Below are 24,358 nucleotides of genomic sequence, written 5' to 3'. Positions count from 1 at the left end.
GAAACCAGACAATCACAAAAGAAGGTGCTCCAGACAGAATAAGGGATAGTACCACTACCTCTGACATATATTAAAAACAAGGTTATTACTAGCCTCAACTTTGCCAGTTCTCACTGTAATTTGATACTCCTTCCAAATGGCAGGGGCAATAGTTAATCGCTTGATATTACTTGTTTCAGGCTCTAGAAATTGACATGTTTCTAATTTGAAAACTTAATACTCAAGACATTTTGCATACTTTCTTTTTACAATTAATTGAACTGCCAAGGAAATTCATTTCTTTAAAAAATTACATTTCTTAATTAGATGCAAAATCTACTGAAACAGACAAGTTTCCACTACTAGACAAAGTACCATTTTCAAGACCAGAATGAGTTTTATATTCATCTGATGCTCAAATTACTTAAAAAATAAAACGATTTAAGGTTAATTGTTCAACAAAGTTTAGTTTATTTCACACCTTTAAAAACAGTTTGTGTTGAGTGGCAATCACATTAAAAAAATTCTCAGTGAAATAACACTTGAAGTTGCCTTTGAAAAATATAGATTAAGATCATACACACACTGAGACAGTTCAAGAAAGGGTTAAATATAAATGGTGAGTAAGTTTCATGCAAGAGAAAGTGCCTTTTATAAAGCTCCATATATCAGAGAATGAGATAAGATACCAAGAAACCAGTAGCAGCTTTTGATTATAATAAATTGGTGTGCAAGATTTGCGTGTGGCTGTCACCCAGATAAACTGTTCTTACAAACAAGAGACATCTATTTCTGTAGCTTGCAAAATATCAAACAGAAGACTAGCACTGGACTGGAAGAATGTAATTAAAAGGAATGACCTAGCAAAAAGGCTAGTTAATGTAGGTGTTTCTCTGCTCTTCATAGTGCGGCTGGACTGTTTCCCCAATCATATTTGAATCATATCTTCTTCAGGGATGCAGTTTGGTACAGTTGATCATTTCACCTGAAAATGTACTTTCCCCTGTGCTCCAGAGAAGCAAAGACTGCTCTGTAATACAAATCAGCTGAAAGAAACATTGCTGTCTCCAAGAGTTTCCTGAGAAAATGACAATAGTTTATAAAATCCATTTCACTTGGACTCGTAGATCTCAGAGTGTCTGCGGATCAAGCTGAACTTGCCAGTAGGATCCGGAATGTACCACTTCTCCCAGACATCAGCATAAGAAGCTGTTCTTCCCCAGGGTTTGAAATGCCCATTCCAATGGAGCAACTTGGCAGCTTTCACAAACTGAGGAGAATACCTTTTTCCAGTGCTAGAGCCTTGTATTGAAAGAGAAGCAATTTGCAACTGCACATTAGAGCATGAAATAAAGGCAGTAAAATCATTTTAGCATGCAAGATTTTAACTTTACAGTTATGAAATGCAGATGTAACAAGGGATGGCCTTAGTTTGGGGTATGGGGGACGGGATTGGCAAGTGAGTCAGTCATTACAAATTAAGACTCTTGGGTCCAGATTCTCAGGTACAGCTAAGCACTTCTTTGTGCCATTGCTCCTATTCTGGAGCCGTTGTGGCCTTCCAGTGCACTTCAGAGCATTCTTAGGGCTGCACTACTTGTAATAAAAACGAAGGCTGTCAAGCCCTTAAAAAAATTAATTGTGTTAATAGAATACCATTTATTTAAATATTGTTGGATGTTTTCTACATTTTTGAATATATTGATTTCAATTATAATAGAATACAAAATGGTACAGTGCTCATTTTATATTTTTTATCACAAGTATTTGCACTGTAAAAAAAAAGGTATTTTTCAATTCACCTAATACTGTATAAGTACTGTAGTGCAATCTCTTTATCATGAAAGTTTAACTTACAAATGTAGAATTATGTACCAAAAACACTGCATTCAAAAATAAAACAATGTAAAATTTTAGAGCCTACAAGTCCACTCAGTCCTACTTCTTGTTCAGCCAATCGCTCAGACAAACATGTTTGTTTATATTTGCAGGAGATAATGCTGCCCACTTCTTGTTTGCATCACCTGAAAGATATTTACGTGCCAGATCCACTAAAGATTCATACGTCCTTTCATGCTTCGACCACCATTCCAGGGGACATGCGTCCATGCTGGAGATGGGTTCTGCTTAATAACAATCCAAAGGAATGCGGATCAACATGTTCGTTTTCATTATCTGAGTCAGAGGCCACCAGCAGAAAGTTGATTTTCTTTCTTTGGTGATTCGGGTTCTGTAGTTTCCACATCAGACTGTTGCTCTTTTAAGACTTCTAAAAGCATGCGCCACACCTCGTCCCTCTCAGATTTTGGAAAGCACGTCAGATTCTTAAACCTTGGATCAAGTGCTGTAGCTATCTTTAGAAATCGCACATTGGCACCTTCTTTGCATTTTGTTAAATCTGCAGTGAAAGTGTTCTTAAAATGAACATGTGCTGGGTTATCATCCGAGAGTGCTATAACATGAAATATATGGCAGAATGCAGGTAAAACAGAGCACGAGACATACAATTCTCCTCGAAGGAGTTCGGTTACAAATTTAATTAACATTTTTTTTGGTTAACGAGTGTCATCAGCATGGAAGCCTGTCCTCTGGAATTGTGGCCGAAGCATGAAGGGGCATACGAATGTTTAGCATATCTGGCACATAAATACCTTGCAATGCCAGCTACCATGCAAATGCCTGTTCTCACTTTCTGATGACATTGTAAATAAGAAGATGGGTGCATTATCTCCTGTAAATGTAAACAAACTTGTTTCTCTTAGCGATTGGCTGAACAAGAAGTAGGACTGAGTGGACTTGTAGGCACTGAAGTTTTACATTGTTTTGTTTTTGAGTGCAGTTATGTAACAAAAAAAATCTACATTTGTGAGTTGCGCTTTCCTGACAACGATTGCACTACAGTACATGTATTAGGTGAATTGAAAAATACTATCTTATCATTTTTACAGTGTAAATATTTATAATAAAAAATACTTTGATTTCAATTACAACACAGAATACTATATATATATATATATATATATATAAAAACATGTAGAAAAACATCCAAAATATGTAATAAATTTCAATTGGCATTCTACTGTTTAACAGTGTGATTAAAATTGCAATTAATCACGATTAATTTTTTTTTAGTTAATCGCGTGAGTTAACTATGATTAATCGACAGCCCTAATAAAAACCAAAGTATGCTCCACAGGCATTTGAGTTGAAATGGCAGATCTGTTCTTCCAAATATACTAAATGTGTTTAATAATGTAGAAAACTTGAAAGTAAGTTCAGCTTGTTTAAGCCCCCTGGTAGCTTAAAAAGCAGCAATCATTTGGTTCTGAAATGAGGCTGCAGCCTGGTGCAGGAGCTCTGAAAGTGGGGAGAACAGTGTAAAGCAGAAAAAGATGCATCCCTGGGGAGGGTGTCAATTTGGTGCGACAACACAGCATTCAGCTATAGACCTGACAGAATGCATGTGGGGAGGTAATAAGCATAGTAGGAGGGAATAATGTGTCAGGATTTCATTTCATACATACCAAGATGTCGGACGTTCCACAGGGGATCAATATTAGAATGTTGCTTGTAAAATACAATTAGCAGTGGTGGTGTGGCAATGTTACCTGCCAGAGTTCTGCTGTATAAGTCCTCTCTAGAGGGGGAGATGAAGTTATTAGCTAAGGGTGCAGATACAGCTCTAGAATGGTTAATTTTCATATAACTACTTCACAGAGGAACATGCTGCATTCTGTCTGGCTAGCTACTTATGTAGACCCCCACTATCCTTCATTCCACAGTGAATCTTCATCACAGTAACCCCCACCCCTGACTTGTCTATCCCGATTTCTGTATACTTACACTACATTAAGTGTCATCCATTTCTCCAATTGCTTAGTGATGTTCTGTAGTTTCCATTCTGTTAGATTAGCAACAATGATCCCTGGATTGAAAGAGCAGGTGCTGGCTTTCATGGCGAGCTTCCGGATTGTTTGTTTCTTATAGTCTAAAAATCCAATATAATTGTACTGAAAACAGAACAAAAAGTGAATTTTAGTTTTAACTGCTCCCAAATAAAATGTCATTCAGAATTCTCCCTCCCCTGGGCTCCCTCACAGTTAAAAAAAAATTCAGTGCCCCTTGTAGAGCAGAGGATTGTTGTGTGGATAAAATAATTTTGCCTTCCTTTAGTACAGGATAGAGCACGTGGTTTAAGAGGCACGACAACGTGTAAAGCTTTCACTATAAAAGTTTTCTTATGCTTTCAGGAATGCTCACTCACCTTAATACCTAAAATCTAAGATGTCACCAATCTCACCACTAGTGCGAGCATATTATATGCACACACAAACTAAATCGTATCTATAGAATGTTAAGTTCTAGACTGCACGTTCTTCACAGCACCGTCTTACTCCCATTGTACAGCACAGTTGTAAATTCAAAGAGCTCTGCTTATGTCTCTACTTTTGAATGTGATCTCAACTTGGCTTTCAATTGTGCCCACAAATATCTGAGTAACTAATTTGTGGGTACAGTCAGATACTTGACATCCAAGTGCCATGAAATTTATCAGCAAGTAAGTAGGAACAAACTCAGAGGCCAATTCTGAAAATGAGAGTCTGAAATATTGATATTATTTTATCTGAACTGTTCAGACCTGATTCCCTGCTCCACGGATGGCAAATTTATTAGAGGTTGAGTCACAGTCATCTGCAAATGCAGCTGCATGGCCAGGTTTCAGTGGTGTGTTGTGAAGTTCAAGGATATCATCTGAAAAATTCAAACCAAGTAGAGAATCAAAACAAATATTGCTTAAGCTTTAGTTCATATGCTTTTTGTACACACTGTTCCAGTGTTGATACTAACACAATCTTACCCAACTCAAAACAGAGCTACATCTTTTTAAACAAGGAATAGGGCCAGGACAATTAAATGTTTAAAAATATATTCCTTTAAATACAGTACATGCCAGTTATACACAAGCTTACATTATGTGGAAGTAGACCTCTAACTCCTGCATCTCAAATTCCACTCTGGCCAAATCACCCTGCTGATCACTAGGGGCCTAATCCAACTCCCACTGAATACAACAGGAGCTGACATCAAAACCAAGGTCTTTTGTTTGAAAAATGGATTTTACATTAGAAATCATACACAATATAAAGCAGAGGTGAGCAAACTACAGTCGGCGGGCCACATTCGGCCCGTGGGACCCTCCTGCCCAGCCCCTGAGCTCCTGGCCCGGGAAGCTAGGCCCTGTGCCCTCCCCTGTTGCTCCCCTTCCCCAGCAGCCTCAGCTTGCTCCGCTGCCAGTGCAATGCTCTGGGCGGCAGGGCTTTGAGCTCCTGGGGCAGCGCAGCTGCAGAGCCACGGCCTGACCCAGTGCTCTGCTGCGCGGCTGGCTCCAGCCAGGCAGTGCGGCTGCCTGTCCTGGTGCTCATGCCGCCAGCCACCAGTGCTCCAGGCAGCGCGATAAGGGGGCAGGGAGGTAGGATAGAGGGCAGGGGAGTTCTGGGTGGTGGTCGGGCAATCAGAGGGTGGGGAACAGGGGGGTTGAATGGGAGCAGAAGTCTCCAGGGGGCGGTCAGGAAGGGGGGGGGGTTGGATGGGGCGGCAGGGGGCAGTCAGGGGCAGGGGTTCTGGGGATGGTCAGGGAGAAAGGGTGGTTGGATGGGGCAGGGGTCCCGAGGGAGGCAGTCAGGAATGAGAGGAGGGGTTGGATGGGGTGGCGAAGGATGACAGGGAACAGGGGGGTTGGATGTGCCAGGAATCCTGGGAGGGCCATCAGGGGGCAAGAAGCAGGAGGGCTGGGGCCGGGCACGCCTGGCTGTTTGGGGAGGCACAGCCTCTGCTAACCGGCCCTCCATACAATTTTTGAAACCCAATGCAGCCCTCACACCAAAATGTTTGCCTGCCCCTGATATAAAAGGGGGTGAAATGAAAAACAGAATCTGAAAAAAAAAAAAAAGTCCCTTGTTTGTTGCTGCGGTCTTGTTAGGTAAAGAATTTTCTCCCTAGAACACTGCAAGATTCACTAGGGAACTGAGAATTCTACAGTAGTTTTACTGCTAAAGTTGAAAGAACTTAAATTTTTATAATAAAATACTCCTTTTGTGGGAGACAGTAAGTAAAAATTAACATTAACATTGTCAAAAAAGGGTGTTAGGAGTTTTATTTTGCATACATAAAATATATTTTAGATGCTAAAATTACAGTAACATCAACACTATCTCAACAACTTGGTTAAACTAGACAAGGTACAAATATGAGAGCCAGCAATCTTTATGCTTCACCAGGGCAAAAACTGACCAAGTAGGGATAGGAAAAAGTTTCTTCTGAATGTATAGACTTACACAGATTAGGTGCATTTACAGGGTTATTGTACCTTTACATGGGGCAGATGCATTTGGCTAACATCTGAGACAGGACAGTGAACTATATCCATTCCACCAAGGCAATTCCTATTCACTTAGGAAGAAAATGTTCAGTACCTTGCACTATTACATCATCATCCATGTATATGGCCTTCTCTGCATGAGGAACGAACATAGGTAAGTAGAATCTTGCAAAGGTTAACTGTGAACACAAGCAAGCAAGAGAAATGAGATAGTGACAGCGTAATGGGGAACTCTAACTGATATCCCAGGCACTAATTTTCTGGAAATGCCAGTACCCACGACAACATATGCAACAAAAGAAAAATAACCATCAAGGATGGGAGTTTTTTGCTTTTTTTAAAAAAAAAAAGCAGTTAAGGGCAGAATTTTCAAAAATACCTAAATGACTTAGGAGCACAAGCTCCATTGAAAGTCGGTGGAACTAAGTCACTTCGACCCAGATCTTCAGAGGTAGGAAGGCTTCTAACTTCCATTAATTTAGAAGCCTAAGTACCACTGTGGATCTGGGCATTAGGCTCTTTTGAATATCACAGCCTAAATGTTCATATGGCACTTTGGAAATATAAAGTGTTGCATATGGCCCTGCTTCTACAATGCAGCTAACTAGCCTGAGCATTTGCACAGAACTACACTAACTCAGTGGAACTCCACACAAATGCAGGTATCAGTGCTAGCAGATCAGATTTCAGAACTGGGGCCTACGTGAGCTGTTTAAAAATATTTTGCTTATAATAGGAAAAATTAAGTTGGCGTATCGTATTTTTTGGAATAATCAGCTATGATTGAACGACTGACTCATATTAATCATGACTAGATGCAAAGGGTTAATAATGTAATCAATGGACATTTATATAATACTTGTTATCATGAAAGATCCCATTATACCAAGGAATTATATTTCTCACTAATGAAATGTAGCAATCTTTGGGTTCCCATAGTTGCAGAGCACACCAGCATTTTGCAATAGTTTAGGATAGGAAAGCAATGACTCCTAATCCAAATGAAAATGTAGGTCAATTTTAGGGAACCAGAATGTAGTTATCCAAATTGGAAAATGAACAAGACTTTGGAGTTAATACTTCTATTCTTGTGAAAAGAGCTCTGGGATATTTAATAACCACAAATTATCTGAAGGGATAGCATGTCCAACTGCAGAGCATCCCCTGCTGGTATATTGGTTTAGTACAGAATCAGAAGAGTGCCATATATTTAATTACCACAGTCACTACCTAGCGTTAATCTCTATGGGGTAGGTTGTACCTGCCTCATTATTTCTAAACTGAATATACAATTAAGTTTGGACAAAAAGCAAACTTTTACATCTATGAAAATATAGGTTTAAAAACAAACACACAGAGCATAAATCTATAAAATACTAGCTATAAATTACAGATCTGTCCAGATATAACTAATACGTCTGCCTACATCATTTATCAACATATGTTACCACTGATTCATATTTACAACAAATAATCAGCATCATACTCACTGGTTTTATGGAGTCTGCCTCTTCGGACTTAACTTTCACTTTCCCTTCCAAAATACGAGGGTCAAAATCCAAAATTCGGTATTTCACCTTTCTCAGAGCAGTTTTACTCAGCCACGCTCTGCCCAGGGAAGAGAGGAAGAGGAGTCGCACATTTACAAAAAAGAATAAGCATGGTTAAATGAGATCAAATTAAACCAGAAATAAAGAGGAGATCATCCAAATGATAATGACACAAATAAGTGTTGGTCTGGTTACTCTAGCTTGGTTTCAAGTATCAGAGGGGTAGCCGTGTTAGTCTGGATCTGTAAAAGCAGCAAAGAGTCTTGTGGCACCTTATAGACTAACAGACGTTTTGGAGCATGAGCTTTTGTGGGTGAATACCCACTTCGTCGGATGCATGCTTGATTGTTTTCCCTAGCTATAAAATGTGCATGTAGTATATAATCTGTTTGATTTCAGTACAGTGCTGTATGGATACAGAGGTCTGCCTATATAGAGCTCACTGCAGGATTGTGGCCCTAGGTGCTGGTTAATGGAATTTTCTGAGATTTACTTTTCAAGTCATTATAGTATTTAGCATCAGAAACTCACGCTCCCATTACAAAAAGCATTACACAAGATAATCAGTGTTAACTTTGACCTTCCAGTTAATTGGAGAAGGCGAAGGCAGAAAAGGGTCAAATACCAACCTAAAAATTTGGACACTTCACTGCTAGGGCTCATCTTTCTATGATGGAATCTGTCTTCTATTAAAAAAAATAAATTCCTCTATCTCATGTTTAACCTGTTTTCTTTAAGCATGCACAACAGCAGAGTGGGAAATCATTCCTCTGCCACATTTATGGAAGCAAATTTCTTACAGTTCTTTTTTTAATGCTGTAAATTGAAATCTCTTACTAAATATCCCACCATTTGTGGCAGTTTTTTTGTGTGCAGCTGAAAGTCAAACAAGTAAAAGAATGGATCAAGGGCCTCATTCTGAGACATCAATGGGAGATAAGGGCACTCAGGACTTCAGAGAATTGGGCCCTAAAATGAATATTAGTCATTGTGGGGAACAAGACAAACATGGGAAGAACCTGAATCCTTGGAAACTCTGGATTTTCTTGGCTCTCTGGTTTTGACAGGTCCTCAGTGTTTACTTGTTGTAGTACATTTTTTAAAAGTTAGGAAACCAGGAACACAGAAATCAAGCAAAGCAGAGCTACTCCACACAGACTGCAGTTTACACCTGGAATGTTACCAGGGAGGGCGACAGTAGCAAACAGAATATACAGTTTCAAGAGGCACCTACAGCTGCCTGAAAAAGAAATGATCACAAGGTCTGGTAATAAAAGCAAACAGGTAGGATTATAATTAGTTTTCAAAGGTCTCGATTGTTGGACCAGATGGTGTTTTCCTCTTCTGAAAGTTAATCCTGTCTGACATTGCATTAATGAGCTGAATCTGGAAAGCACAGTTTACCTCAAATGGTCCACTGTATCATTTAGAGTGACAATATGGAACACCACGTTGGATTTAGTGTTATGGTAAATGCTGTTCATGGCTGCAATTACACCTCCAAGCCTGTCATTCGATGCTGTAATGACCACAGGAATTTCCTGATCATTGCTTTCGTCAGTCAGCCTTTGAGGAGCCTCGGGTATGAAATCTATAGGCTGGAGTCCTAATGGACTTGAATCTGCAGGACAAGAGAATGGAATTATATATATTTGTTCTACAAATAAAAAATTATTAGTGTTTGAAAATTCTTAACACCTCCAGTTATTTCTATTTCTACTGTTCTTAAAGACCCCAAGCAGGGATCAGAACTATTACAAGTTTTTAAAGCTAGGTTTTGTACAAACTTGTAATAGTAAAGACAATCCAAGCCCTGAACTTGTCATCTATATTAATCACAACACATGAAAATTACAATAATATTATACAGACATATAAGTTTCAACTCCCCAATGAGCCAGCATGGCAGGGTACACAGGAACATCAGAGCTTAGATTAAATTCCTTCCTTCATTCTTTAATTTCAAGGGTTTGGTAACACAGAGAGCTAAAGTGGGTCTTAGATACAATGAGCTGCACTCTCAGCTCAGCGCATAGTCTCTCTCGCTTCTACCCTTCCCAGCACCATCCTCTCTTCCAACTCTCTAATTCCTCTGAGATGGAAACACCATATTAATGCTGCTATGGTGTCATCTACTCCCCAAGCTGACAGAGTGTCTCACAGGAGTCCTAGATATCTAAAATGACCTAAACTGAACCCACAACTATTTATACCTGCTATGTGCAGATACAAAAATGGATGTTGGTATTTTAAATTAGCCAACTGAACAGATCTAGGAATATGGTAAATTCTCCATCAATTGGAGTCTTTATATCAAAACTGGATATTTTTAAAATTATTGGACACCATGCAGGAATCACTGGATTAAATTCTATGCCCTTTGTTAGGCAGAGTGTCAGACTTGATGGTCATAATGGCCCCTTCTGGCCTTAAAATCTATGAATGTCTGACTTGAGATACATAGCAATACTACTGCACCATCAAAGCTGTCATTTTTCACTAAATGTAGCTGCAGCACAAACTGCTGGATTTCATCTGTATTTGCATACTCATGACCCCATTACAATGAAGTCTACAGCAGACACACTCATCAGGACCAACTTTCTCCTAGTTCTGAGGAAGTTAGTAAAAATCTAACGTTAATGGAGTACAGACATAAAATTTAGACAAAAAGACAGGAAATCTATGCATTCAAAATACACTTCATTATAGAAGGGATCTATTGTTATTATATTGCAGAAACCATTTTAGTATGGCAGAGGTTTGTTTTGGATTAGGTATGCATTGTGCTACTGATCTGAAAAGAAAACTCAATAATATATAAAAAAAAAAAGCAACTGTACCTGCTACATCTCGTTTCAAAAAGTCACTGAGACCTAGAAGGTTGTGATGCAGAACTAATAAAAATATAACAATAGCAAGTACAAGGATGGCAATGTTCACTGAAACAAAGAAAAAGAGAAAGGTAATTAGGATAATCTCACAGGTCAGGAAAAGCTAACAGCACGAAAATTCTTTATTTGTCTGCTTGTTTTAAATATGTACCTTTTCTGAATGTCATTTTTCCCTTGTGTCTTTGTTTATAAGTGAAGCCTCTTTACAAACCTGTAAGAGGAAAACATACAACAGTTACATTCCACTGCCTGCACATGCATTAATCACGATTTTAAAAATTAATCATTATTAATCACAGTTTTAATCGCATTGTTAAACAATAGAATACCAATTGAAATGTATTAAATATTTTTGGATGTTTTTCTACATTTTCAAATATATTTATTTCAATTACAACACAGAATACAAAGTGTACAGTGCTCACTTTATTATTTTTATTACAAAAATTTCCACTGTAAAAGATAAATAATATTTTTCAATTCACCTCAGACAATCTCTTTATCATGAAAGTGCAACTTACAAATGTAAATTTTTTTTGTTATGTGACTGCACTCAAAAACAAAACAATGTAAAACTTTAGAGTCTATACGTTCACTCAGTCCTACTTCTTGTTCAGCCAATCACCAAGACAAACAAGTTTGTTTACATTTATAGGAGATAATGCTGCCCGCTTCTTATTTACAATGTCACCAGAAAGTGAGAACAGGCATTTGCATGGGACTTTTGTAGCTGGCATTGCAAGGTATTTACATGCCAGACATGCTAAACATTCGTATGCCCCTTCATGCTTCGGCCACCATTCCAGAGGACATGCTTCCATGCTGATACCACGCATTTAAAAAAGAATGCATTAATTAAATTTGTGACTGAACTCCTTGGGGGAGGATTATATATCTCCAGCTCTATTTTACCTGAATTCTACCATATATTTCATGTTATAGTAGTCTCAGATGATGACTCAGCACGTTGTTCATTTTAAGAACACTTTCGCTGCAGATTTGACAAAATGCAAAGAAGGTACCAATGTGAGATTTCTAAAGCACTCGATCCAAGGTTTAAGAATCTGAAGTGCCTTCCAAAATTTGAGAGGGTGTTGTCCTGGATTTGAGGGATGTGTATACCCCAGAATGTGATGCAGTTATTTGCAACCATAGAACAACATGTAGTTAAGGGTTAATTTGGAGACAGGCTTTCAGAAGCAATGTCATATCTAGCTGGCAGTTTCTGCTAATCAGAATGGGAGGGGACAAACAAGTAAACAACTGAGACTGAAAACCTTGTTGGTTGGAAAACCGTGAGTCTGGGCGCCTCTGATATTAAAAGTTTATTGAAAGTAAGAAAAGTGATGCTATAGTAGAGGTCATTGTGACCTATGTGTTTTGTAGAAGTTAGTTATAAAAGATTAGCTAATACAGTACTTTGGAGCAGTTCTCTGAAATCATCTTGAGAGACGTTTTTCCTGATACCTTTTCTCCCAGGTGGATGAGCAACTGGCCACTATGAACCTGCTGTTAATTACTCAATACTGTTCCAGATGTTAGGTAAATATCTGGGATGTTTTCAACTTATTGCTTATGTTTGTGTGTGCTTAAATCTAATAAACTTCAGTGTTAGACAAGAGCATGCTTACTTGCATGAATCTTATCAGACAGAATTGCTATGTTCCTGTTGATTTATTCCTTACACCACCTGGAGTGAAATAGTTAAGTTGCCCCTGCTGGGGGTTCTGAAAACCTTGGGTAACAAGAGATGAGGTGTGGAGCATGCTTTCAGAAGTCTTAAAAGAGCAACACTCCACTGCAAAAAGTACAGAATCCGAACCACCAAAAAAGAAAATAAACCTTCTGCTGGTGGCACCTGACTCAGATTATTAAAATGAACATGCATCAGTCTGCACTGCTTTGGGTTATTATCGAGCAGAACCTGTCATCAGCAAGAATAACACCGACAGATCCTGGTTGTTGGTAGGCAGGGTTGAACCGGGGACATCTGGAGCTTAGTGCATGAACCTCTATCGCATGAGCTAAAAGCCAAATGGCTCTAGCTAAAGTTGTAGAGTAGACTTATTAATTGCTCTCTAAGTGGTCTCAGTGCCACTAGATGGACAGAACACCATCCTCAGAAGGTGTGTGTGTTACACATGTCCTCTGGAATGGTGGATGAAGCATGAAGGGACATATGAATCTTTAGCACATCTGGCATGTAAATATCTTGAGATGCCGGCTGCAACAGTGCCATGCAAACACCTGTTCTCACTTTCAGGTGACATGGTGAACAAGAAGCAGGCAGCATTATCTCCTGCAAATGTAAACAAACTTGTCTGTTTGAATGACTGGCTGAACAAGAAATAGAACTGACTTGTAGGCTCTAAAGTTTTACATTGTTTTATTTTTTAATGCAGTTATTTTTTGTACAAAATTCTACATTTGTAAGTACAACTTTCATGATAAAAAGATTGCACTACAGTATTTGTATTAGGTGAATTGAAAAATACTATTTCTTTTGTTTTTTTTACAGTGCAAATATTTGTAATACAAATAAATATAAACTGAGCACTGTACACTTTGTATTCTGTGTTGTAATTGAAATCAATATATTTGAAAATGTAGAAAACATCCAAAAATATTTAAATAAATGGTATTCTATTATTGTTTAACAATGCAATTAATCGTGATTAATTTTTTTAATCGCTTAGCAGTCCTACTATGAAATATGCTTTATTGAAGTCTTTTTAAGTGATTAAAAACAAAGCAGTATTAGATGAAAACATAAAGACATGCCTCATTTATTAGTATACAAAGTCAGAAAAGTAAACTCACTCTGAACAGTTTCCAGAGCAGTAATAAAATGCAGTTTATTGTCTTCCTATACAAAAAACAGAAAAATTGTTTATTCATTGCTCAAAGTCTCTCTCCACACAGAGAGATGCAATATATGGGCCTGATTTTATAAACATGTGCTCAAATACATAATTTCATTGAGGTCATGTGGACTTCTCATGTAAACAAGGATTGGGCCCTACAATAATTACAGACAGAAAAAGAGTCATTGTGTGTATAATTATTACACAAATGTACATGTTTTTCTATGTCCTTTAATAGAACCAGAAATGGTTTTGATTAAACTACTGTGTATTTACTTTTTCTGAAAATATTTTCAGCAAGGACATATCCCCCCCAATTCACAAATACTGATGCATGTTCTTTTCTTTACATATAAGTAGCCCCATTCAAGTCAATGGAACTGCTCACAAGCATAAAGTTAAGCACATGCATTAGGTGTTTTCAGGATAAGACATAAGTGTATAATCAAGGGCTACGCAGATGCTAAAAAAGGTAAGCATTGTGATCTTTTTTTCCTCTTTACATATTAAGCAAATAGCAAGAGTTTATCACAAATAAACAAGTTTACCCTCAGACTTTTAATGATACAACTACAACCTTTGGTGGAATCTCATTTGTGCTAAACTACCTTGTGAGTAGTACAGAAGTAGTTGTATTGAACATCAGATTTGCAGTCCCTATATATATATCTTGATTATCAGTAGTTGTCACACTCTCTGAAACTGAAGACCCCCTTTTCTGTTTTTAGGAGGGAAAAGGAAAAATTAGAAAGCTCCTTGTCAAATGCTTACATCTTTTACAAAAAGAACTAAAAAAAAGTGTTGACGCTTCAGGAACCCACCCTCACCACCAAAATAATTTCAGATGTGACACATATATGGCGCAGAGATTTCCTAATGATTAATCTGCTGCAGAACTGCACAGTTTAACACAGGGGTTCTTAAACTGGGGAATCAGGACCCCTCAGGGGGTCACAAGGTTATTATGGGGAGGGGTCACAAGCTATCAGCCTCCACCCCAAACTCCGCTTTGCCTCCAGCATTTATAATGGTGTTAAATATGTAAAGAAGTTTTTTTTAATTTATAAGGGGGCGGAGGGTCACACACAGAGGCTTGCTATGTGAAAGGGATCACCGGTACAAAAGTTTGAGAATCACTGTTTTAACAGGCTCTAAAGGACCATTGCCCAGTGAACAAATTTAACGTTCTTGCATCAACATGGTAGGTCCCACACAATTTAACTTCATAGGTAATATCCCCACGAAGGCAGAAACAGCCCGGCTGGAACGCAGCTATGTGCCCAGCCTTGCAGACCTCAAGCGGGTAACATTGATATTTCAGACAAGGCACTCGACGTTTTCAGTCACCTGCACCATACTGTGGGGCAGATCATGTGCCAAGGCCCGGGCACTGCCAGGACTGCTTTGCCCAGGGCTGGGCTTTCTCTGCTGCCTGCCCAGCAGCACTGCTCGCCCCTTGCCCCTCGCAGCGATTGGTGCAGGGCTTAATTGTAATGAAAAGGGCGCCTGGGCTCAAGCCATTTTTTTCCATTCATACCTGGTGCAGCAAGCCCAGGGGTGCCGGGGCTCCGAACCGCCGAGCCCCAAGCACTGGATCGGTGCCCCAGCCCTAGGGGGCGGGGGGGAGGGGGAGGGGGAGACAGCCGCGGTGCTGAGAAGACGCCTTACCTGCGTACCCAGGGAGCCGGGCTCCTCGCGCTCCCGCTCCCGCTCCCCGCCGCCAGGCAGCCCAGAGCCAAGTGCCAGCTCAACACAACACAGCGCTAGCCGCAGCAGCAGGCGGCTGTCAGCGGTTGGCCGGGCCTCGGGTATCTACCGCGCCGCCTGATTACACAACAGGAACTGTGCGCCCCAATATTATTTAGGAAGGCACGTTAGACCTAGCACATCACAGAGCTACCCTCAAACGCGAGCTTGAAGCGAAGGGAAACAGCCCAGCCGGCGCACGTTCAGTCCGGCAGTGCGTTAGGCACACCTCTGCGCTGAGGACCCCGCACCCCAGGTCCTGGAGCGCTGTTACCTGTTGCCATGGACACGCAGCCGAGCGTCGCGTAGGCCGCAGCGGCTTGTGGCTGGGGTTGGCTTTGGTGTCCTACGGCGGGGGGGTCGGGGTCGCCCCGCTGAGGCCGGTGCAGTTGTTCAGGCAGTTGGCAGGGACAGCTCCCTGCCGGAGGCTCACGGGAGATGGGGCGGAGCAAGGCTGCGCTGCTTCCGGCCAGCTCAGCGCCTGCCTGCCGGACTGGGACCCACTCCCGCTCCTTCGCCGCCGCTGGTAGAGTGCGGACGCGGGCTAGCCGGTCCGGCAGGGAGGTTGCCGCCCGCGAGACCTCGCCTCCCTCCGCCAAGGCCGGTGCCGCTGAGGCCTCCACCTCACGGGCCGGGGCCGGCTCTGGCTCTCAGGACGCTCCTGACGTTTCCCCTTCGGAGGCTGAGCGCGTCTCCGAGGCCTGCGCCTCTCAGGGCGGGGCGGCCAATTCCGAGGAGAGCAGCGAGAGCGGGGAGGCAGCCGGCGAGGCGACTTCCGTCGCTAGCACCATGTTGGACCTATTCGGCTCCATCCCCACCCAGATGGTAAGGGGGGTCCCCAGCGCCACAGGGAGCACCGCGGGCTGGGTAATAAAACCAACCGGGCCTGTGTTCCGGCGGCTGCCTTGCGCTGGACGCATCAGCCTCCGTCTCCTGGGGTTGGTGCTGCCTAGCTCGGTTTCCATACCCAGCGCCACACTGTTCTATTGGCCTGTTACTGTGCAAGGGGTCTGTGCTGTAAACAACAAACAGTACAGATCAGCTATTCTTCGCTACGACATGGTAATTAAGTTGTCAGTGCTTCCGTGTACAGTAAGAATGCTGCCCACACTTTTGTGGCTGAGTTACTGGGGATTTCCTGACTTGAAGTCTTAACTGCTCACTTTTTTGTAGTATTCATCATCTTAGCTTAAAGTGAATGACATCAAGTGCAATGCCAACAACATTCCTCCACAAAAAGTAGCTATTCTAAAATATCTGGAAAGGGGTGAGATATAGTACTTCATTAAACCATTTAAAAGTTCTATAGTGACAACTGCTGCAACATCAGTCTACACCAATGCAAACAGACTACTTCTGTCCAAGATGTTTGTGGCTATGGTATACCTAGCTGCGATGCAAGCATTAAAGCAAGCATGTTTCATCAGTTGACAATTGTGTTCTTTTGAAATCGGTGGCATTTGACTTTCTAATAGTCTTTTTCGTGATGCTCCCCATCTTTCCTTCCCACCCAAGAGTTGGAACTATAGCTTGAAATATTGATTTTTTTTTCTTTTTACAGCAACATTTTGTACCTTCAAGTATTCTGGATATTAATGTAGACAGAATACTATTATCTCCAGGATGAGAGTATCTGGAATGCAGAAGACAGGATATGGTACTGGATTCCAAATACACATGTGCTCAATTTCACATATCAGTCACTATTTGACATTGTTGACATATTTGAGAGTGTGCAATTACTGGTTTTCTTCTGGTGAAGTGGGGTTACAACGCACAAGGAGGAAAATATACCAACATACCAATTAAATTACACACACCAGTCTTGCTATGTTCACTTCTTCACCAATATATGCATGCACTTATCTGCTGCTTATAACATAAGCTTCCTATGCAAGTTAAATTTAATTCAGAATGCGGAAGCATGGTCCTTTGTTCTAAGCAGAGAGCTGGGCATTCTAGTACTGGCTCTGCCATAGGTTGCATGAGACCTTCAGCAAGACAACCTGTTTCCCAGTTTTATAAAACGGGAAATATTGAATCAACACGAGGTGATTCTTTGCAAAGGGCTATAAAAATACAATAAATTAAACTTATTTTCTGAAATTTTAAATGCAACCTCCTCCTTATTAACTGTGATGTGACTTAGGGACATCTGCACAGAAGCCCAAACTCCTAATGATAGCCCAGAATGCAGTTTCCTGCTTTTTTTGTGTTATCATTGGAGCTGTAGGAGACACTAGGCTGGGCATTAAGATTTTTACAGCATAAAACCAAGATTTCTTTAAAGAATACACAAGAAAACATTCTAGTCTTAAGCATTTGTTTTGTATTCCACATCACTCACTACAAAGTCAGGGTATATGCACAAGCTCTGTCTTTGTGCTACTTGATCGTGACAGAGGCTGCAAGAATTGTTTACTTGTTGGTGTAGATGGTTGGGTAATTATAACCTTTAACTATTTTTTTCCCTCCACAGGACTACAAGGGTCAAAAACTAGCAGAACAGATTTTTCAAGGGATCATTCTTGTTTCTGCAGTAAGTATAATGGAGCCATGGTTAAAGCTGTATTAGACATCATTTACAAATAAACTGATTATGGTCTGAAATCTTCTTAAACTTTTAAAGCTTGAAGCAAATCAGCCAGACTTTCTTTGAATGAGACTTTGCAGGGTGGGAAGAGTTACACTTTGTCTATGATGTTCAAAATACAATTAGTTAGATTGCAGTGATATTAGCGCAGGGGTTCTCAAACTGGGGGTCGAGACCCCTCAGGAGGTCACGAGCTGTCAACCTCCACCCCAAACCCTGCTTTGCCTCCATCATTTATAATGGTGTTAAATATATACAAAAGTGTTTTTAATTTATAAGGGGGTCGCACTCAGAGACTTGCTATGTGAAAGGGGTCACCAGTAAAAGTCAGAGCCACTGTATTAGAGGATCGGTTATGGATTTTGGATTCCAGTTTAATTCAATGTCAGATTCCTTAATCCTGAAGAGACAGCATAGTTTAGTGGACTAAGCATAGGGCAAGAAGCCAAGAACTCTCAAGTTCTAATTGTAGCTCTGACTCTGTTCTATGGGGCCTTGGGTAAGTCACTTAACCTGTTTGCCTCACTTTTCATAGAAGTGGAGGAGTGTTTGCAAATGCTACTGACAAGTCTAAATAGTTAAATATTCTGATACTGGAGGTGTTTTAGTATGATCCCTTCACTATTCTATAATGCAAAAAAAAAACATTAAGAGAACATTAAGGATGCAAAGTCAAGCACTCAAATGAAGAGATGCCAGAATTAAGGCTTCTTTCACACTCCAGATTTTTCCAGAAGCATTTAACAGCTGTGAGCTTCATACACTACAGGACTCCCATCTATCTGTTAGTTAACTTTATAACCACTGAGAGTGTTGTGCTGCAGGCCTGACAGCTGTTACAAGCTATATATTATATAAACCTGCATTGGTTAGAACTAGGGCTGTCAAGCAATTAAAAAATTAACCACGATTAAGTCACAATGTGAAACAACAGAATACCATTTAGCTATTTTGGATGTTTTCTAAATTTCAGTATTGATTTCATTTACAACACAAAGTGTACAATGTTCACTTTCTTTATTATTACAAATATTTGTGCTATAAAAAGTATTCAGTTCACCTCATACAATCTCTATCATGAAAGTTGAACTTACAAATGTAGATTTACAAAAAACTGCATCAAAGATAAAAATGTAAAACTTTAGTGTCTACAAGTCAACTCAGTCTTTCTTCTTGTTCAGTCAGGCACTCAGACAAACATGTTTGTTTACATTTATCAGAGATAATGCTGCCTGCTTCTTGTTTACAATGTCCCCTGAAAGTGAGAACAGGTGTTCACATGGCACCGTTGTAGCTGGTGTTGCAAGATATTTAAGGGCTAGATTAATATGTCCCTTCATGCTTCAACTGCCATTCCAGGGGACATGCATCCATGTTAATAAGGGGTTCTGCTCGAGAACGATCCAAAGCAGTGCAGCCCGACGCATGTTCACTTAATCATCTGAGGCAGATGCCACCAGAAGAAGGCTGATTTTCATTTTTTGTGGTTCGGGTTCTGTAGTTGCCGCATCAGACTGTTGCTCTTAAGATTTCTGAAACATGCTCCACCTTGTCCCTCTCAGGTTTTGGAAGGCACTTCAGATTCTTAAACCTTGGGTCAAGTGCTGTAGCTATCCTTAGAATTTGTACCTTCTTTGTGTTTTGTCAAAACTGCAGTGAAAGTATTCTTAAAACAAACAGCATGTGCTAGGTCATCATCCGAAACTGCTATAACATGAAATATATGGTAGAGTGCAGGTAAAACAGAGCAGGAGATAACTGTTCTCTCCCAAGGAGTTAATTAAATTTGTGACTGAACGCATTATTTTTTAATGTGTGTCATCAGCATGGAAGCATGTCCTCTGGAATGGTACCCAAAGCATGAAGAGGCATACGAATGTTTAGCATGTCTGGCATGTAAATACCTTACAATGCTGGCTACCACTTTCAGGTGACATAGTAAATAAGAAGCCGGCAGCATTATCTCCTGTAAATGTAAACACACTTGTTTGTCTTAGTGACTGGCTGAATGAGAAGTAGGACTGAGTGGACTTGTAGACTCTAAAGCTCTACATTCTTTTATTTTTTAATGCAGTTACGTAACAAAAAAATCTACATTTGTAAGTTGCACTTTCACAATAAAGAGATTGTATGAGGTGAATTGAAAATTATTTTACAGTGGAAATATTTGTAATAAAAAATAGTTAGCATTGTACACTGAAATCAATATATTTGAAAATGTAGAAAAGCATCCAAAAATATTTAATACATTTCAATTGGTATTCTATTGTTTAACAGTGCAATTAAAACTGTGATTAAATGCGATCAATTTTTTTTAATTGCAATTTTTTTCAGTTAATCGCATGAATTAATTGCGATTAAATCGACAGTCCTAGTTAGAACCCCTACAGCATAGAATTTCTGGGGATCATACAACACACCACATTCTCTGACTTCCTGTGTAACCTGCCAGTTTTTCTTTCTGTAAAAGGGGAAGAATTCTGAACTCCCACATGAGTTGTGGCTAAGCCTAAAGTTTTTAAAGCACTTTGAGGCCCTCTGAGTACATACTATATTATTTAGAAATTATTCTTAAAGTAAAGGTATAGCCAAAATATCAATTGAAAATATGTAAGTAGCTTGGAGAACTCCAGTTATGGAATCAGGAATTCATGTTGAGGTTCCAAAAACAACTTCCTGTCTGCTCTACCCAGAGGCCATATACCCATATCGTCCCTTCTAGTAAAAGCTACAGAACTTAAATATCCAAAGCAAAACCAGTACATCAGACAAGCCAGTTTAGTGTCCAGTATAAACTGCAGGCTCAAACCTGCACCAATTCATTTTCATTAAACACAGTGGTGTTGTACCTCCCCTACATTTTATTTATCTAGTCTCACATGAAGCCAAGTACACCTTTCTCCATAACTATTAGACACTAAGTCTAAAAGCAGTTCCTTATCCTCTATATTTAAGTAAAATATTTATTCACATCCTGTTCTGCTTATTGCCTATTCATTAGAAAAATAGCTCCACATAAAAATTGTACTTCAGACTTTACCATACTGAACAAACATCTAATTTTACAGTTCTATTCATGAAGTTACTTTTAATTCACAGACTATTCATATATAATAACTTAGTCCAACTATCTCAACACTGATCTCAAACTAGAGATACTCATTGGGTGTGTGTCAGACTAAGATTAAGGATTGTGTTGGAATTGTAATTTTCCCAACTCGTTAACATTTAGTGGTTTTGTAATTGATTTTCCCTTTTTATGGGATATTTTTCAGAATTAACTGAAATCATTTTTGGTCTGGGAATGCTCATTAGGTTATTTTATTAAATTTGGTATTGCTTCTTCTAGGTAATTGGTTTTATCTATGGCTACATCGCTGAACAGTTTGGTTGGACTGTCTATATAGTTATGGCTGGTTTTGCTTTATCGTGCCTGGTAAGACAAAATTATTTATTACTAAATTACTACATGATTACTAAAAATACTAATGGAGTTTCCAAAACTAAGTTGCCTGTTCATCATAGGCTGTTTACCTGAAACAGTGCTTAAATACAGGACTACTAGCACTGACTAGATGAGCATAATACAAAACAGATGCACTAGAAACTTTACATTATGCACTAATGCACTTTCATTCTGAACTCTGTTCTTCTAGTCCTGTACCTCCTCTTAGCGTAGCCAATGTACCTTGTTTCTTATAGTCCAGTTCTGGTCCTAAGAGACTGATGTAAACAGGGACTCCAGTATAGAAGACTTCTATTGGTGATCTAAGTCACTAAATCAGATGGTCTCTTCAATCCGGTAGACCTTCATCTTAAGTAATATTTTGATAATAATCAGCCTTTGTTCAGCTGATACTGTAAGTACACATAATGAAGGTTGTGTAGTAGTAACAGTCCTAATTACATGCTAGACAAAGTTGGGGTTAGTGAGTTATATAATTAAACTTTTTCTTCCTTTAAAGCTAACACTCCCTCCATGGCCTATGTACCGCCGCAATCCTCTGAAATGGCTACCTGTCCAAGAGTCAGGAACAGAAGATAAGAAGCCAGCAGAGAGAAAACTGAAAAGGCATACTAAAAGTTGAAGAATATGAACCCTCATGATGTAACACTGGAGAATTTTGCTTCATTAAAGGTTTCTAATGATATTCCCAGTATGAGACACCTTCTTTTCTTAGTACTTTAGAGATTACTTGCTACTGTTAGTATACCAGGATCCAACTCAAGGAACACTATATTTGAGATTGAGGAAAAACATGCAGATTGCCTCTAGCTAAAATTTTGTTAGGCTGTGCTATGAAAGCAAAATGGGAAGTAAACATTAAATTAGTTTAAATTATAAATGAATTTCAGGGTACACTTAGGCAAGTTCTATGTTCTTGTAAGCTCTGCAGTTTAGTATTTCACTTGTAAGTAACACTGCCTGTAAAGTAATCAGTCTAGTTAAGAAAACCGAGGAAATAGCTTGAATTAAAATACTGGTATCAGTAAAACATTTCAGCTGAAGTATCCGTGGTGCATTTAACAAAGGTATTGAGTATAAAATAACCAGCTGATTTAGTTATGTGTGTTGCATTTCATAGAATCATAGAACTTAAGATCAGAAGGGACCATTATGATCATCTAGTCTGACCTCCCGCAAGATGCAGGCCACAAAAGCTGACCCACCCACTCCTGAAATAATTCTCTCCCTTGACTCAGCTGTTGAAGTCCCCAAATCCTGATTTTAAGACTTCAAGTAGCAGATAATCCTCCAGCAAGCGACCCCATGCTGCGGAGGAAGGCGAAAAACCTCCAGGGCCACTGCCAATGTACCCTGGCGGAAAATTCCTTCCCGACCCCAAATATGGTGATCAGCTAAACCCTGAGCATGCAGGCAAGACTCTCCAGCCAGACACTCAGGAAGAAGACATTTGCAAGTTCATGGCTGCTCAAAATTTTTAAAGAATATTAAGGATGAAAATTTAAGTATACATACAGTGAAACCCCGCTATAACACGATGATTGGGATCCAAAAAATTGGATCGCGCTAAATGCGGGGTAACGGTATAGCGGGGTTTACCGTTTCAAGCCAGTCAGTTTCAAGCCGGTCGATTTCTCTTGGGCAGAAAACTACTTTCATTTGCGAACTACCCATAACAGTAACTGAAAGGGTGCAGCTCCAGCAGCGGGGACTCTCAGTCATGCAGCGAGAGAGGGAAACACTTGGGGAGAGCAGGGGAGACGTGCAAGGGGCAGAGGAAGAGCGAGGAGCAGCTGGGGAGGAGAACGGCTCTTCTCACCAAAAGGGTAAGAGGCAGTGGGGAAGGCACATTCCATTTTTTGTTTTTTTTCTTCGGGGGCGCCCTAGCCTCTCTTTTTTGTGCTTTGGCGGCGCTCTGGCCGTTTTTTTGTTTGGTTGGTTGTTTTTTTTTTTCTTTTCTCTTTTGCGCTTCTGCACTCTGCGCCCCCCCCCCTTTTTTGGGGGGGGGAGGCGCTTAAGCAGCGCTCTGGCAGTTTTTTTTCTTTTTTGCGCTTCTGTGGCACTCCAGCCGCTTTTTTGGGGGGGGGGGGGGGGGCCTGGTGCGGCTGGAGCCACCTTACAATCGCATTATAGCTGAATTTGCGTTATTGCGGGGCACATTATAGCGGGGTTTCCCTGTATTATTACATAGAATTCAGGGACAAGTTTTGATTCCTGTGTAAAGCTGGGGAAAGTAAAGGGAATTAAGTCTTTCTGGTCCTTGTGAGTAAACTGCCTTCTCCCCTTTTATGGAAAATCAGTCCTTTTTAATGTGATTTGGATGTGTATGTATGTACACAAATAAAATATGCCTACATCTAGTATCTGTAATGTGGCAAGAATGACGTCATGTGAACTAGGCCTTTAGGAAGACTTTACCTACGAGAAAGAACGGTTACTCACCTGTAGTAACTGTTGTTCTTCGAGATGTGTTGCTCCAATCCATTCCAGTTAGGTGTGCGCGCCGCGCGTGCACGGCTTCTCCGGAACTTTTTCCCTAGCAACCCCGGCGGGCCGGCTGGCGCCCCCTGGAGTGGCGCCGCCATGGCGCTAAATATATACCCCAGCCGGCCCGTCCGCTCCTCAGTTCCTTCTTGCCGGCTACTCCGACAGTGGGGAAGGAGGGCGGGTCTGGAATGGATTGGAGCAACACATCTCGAAGAACAACAGTTACTACAGGTGAGTAACCGTTCTTTCTTCTTCGAGTGATTGCTCCAATGCATTCCAGTTAGGTGATTCCCAAGCCTTACCTAGGCGGTGGGGTCGGAGTGAGACGTGGCGGAATGCAATACCGCAGAGCCGAAGGCTGCATCGTCTCTAGACTGCTGCACCAACGCGTAGTGGGAGG

The 24,358-nt window shown here is 40.4% G+C and overlaps 2 protein-coding genes across 6 annotated transcripts; one reads left to right on the top strand and one right to left on the bottom strand.

The window, feature by feature from the left end:
- Positions 1-426: 426 nt before the first annotated feature.
- On the bottom strand, positions 427-15,575 carry GLT8D1 (glycosyltransferase 8 domain containing 1). Of its 4 annotated transcripts, XM_045023634.1 has the most exons (12): positions 15,335-15,575; positions 14,275-14,384; positions 13,623-13,668; positions 10,954-11,013; positions 10,752-10,850; positions 9,313-9,529; positions 7,849-7,966; positions 6,453-6,537; positions 4,619-4,731; positions 3,823-3,989; positions 3,504-3,616; positions 427-1,281 (listed from the first exon to the last, which is right to left on the bottom strand). In XM_045023634.1, the coding sequence occupies exons 4-12, from the start codon at positions 10,967-10,969 to the stop codon at positions 1,091-1,093; spliced, it is 1,119 nt and encodes a 372-aa protein (XP_044879569.1). In that variant the 5' UTR covers positions 10,970-11,013; positions 13,623-13,668; positions 14,275-14,384; positions 15,335-15,575; the 3' UTR covers positions 427-1,090. The 4 variants fall into 4 exon arrangements, with proteins under 4 accessions (XP_044879569.1, XP_044879571.1, XP_044879570.1 ...); XM_045023636.1 differs by lacking the exon at positions 13,623-13,668; XM_045023635.1 differs by lacking the exon at positions 14,275-14,384.
- A 128-nt stretch (positions 15,576-15,703) lies between these two features.
- Positions 15,704-22,156, top strand: SPCS1 (signal peptidase complex subunit 1). Of its 2 annotated transcripts, XM_045023639.1 has the most exons (5): positions 15,704-16,018; positions 16,049-16,237; positions 17,892-17,951; positions 21,355-21,441; positions 21,971-22,156. In XM_045023639.1, exons 1-5 carry the CDS (start codon positions 15,851-15,853, stop codon positions 22,091-22,093), a joined length of 627 nt encoding a protein of 208 aa, XP_044879574.1. In that variant the 5' UTR covers positions 15,704-15,850; the 3' UTR covers positions 22,094-22,156. The 2 variants fall into 2 exon arrangements, with proteins under 2 accessions (XP_044879574.1, XP_044879573.1); XM_045023638.1 differs by having other exon boundaries at positions 15,704-16,237.
- Positions 22,157-24,358: the final 2,202 nt, after the last annotated feature.

The sequence above is a fragment of the Mauremys mutica genome, chromosome 7 (genome assembly GCF_020497125.1).
Source record: "Mauremys mutica isolate MM-2020 ecotype Southern chromosome 7, ASM2049712v1, whole genome shotgun sequence".
Taxonomy (NCBI): domain Eukaryota; kingdom Metazoa; phylum Chordata; order Testudines; family Geoemydidae; genus Mauremys; species Mauremys mutica.
Note: the sequence above shows the minus strand (reverse complement) of the source record. Positions and strands in the feature narration are given on the sequence as shown.

Bases quoted from the DNA above. Each gene is read 5' to 3' on its own strand.
- GLT8D1 (XM_045023634.1), bottom strand. The intron at 7,967-9,312 runs GTAAACTGTGCT...TTCCCTGGGCAG, and splicing joins GATACAGTGGACCATTTGAG to AGCGTGGCTGAGTAAAACTG. The intron at 4,732-6,452 runs GTACTGAACATT...TGAATTTTTCAG, and splicing joins TGATGATGTAATAGTGCAAG to ATGATATCCTTGAACTTCAC.
- SPCS1 (XM_045023638.1), top strand. From the start codon at position 15,851: ATGGGGCGGAGCAAGGCTGCGCTGCTTCCGGCCAGCTCAGCGCCTGCC. The intron at 16,238-17,891 runs GTAAGGGGGGTC...TTCCCTCCACAG, and splicing joins GCTCCATCCCCACCCAGATG to GACTACAAGGGTCAAAAACT. The intron at 21,442-21,970 runs GTAAGACAAAAT...CTTCCTTTAAAG, and splicing joins GTTTTGCTTTATCGTGCCTG to CTAACACTCCCTCCATGGCC.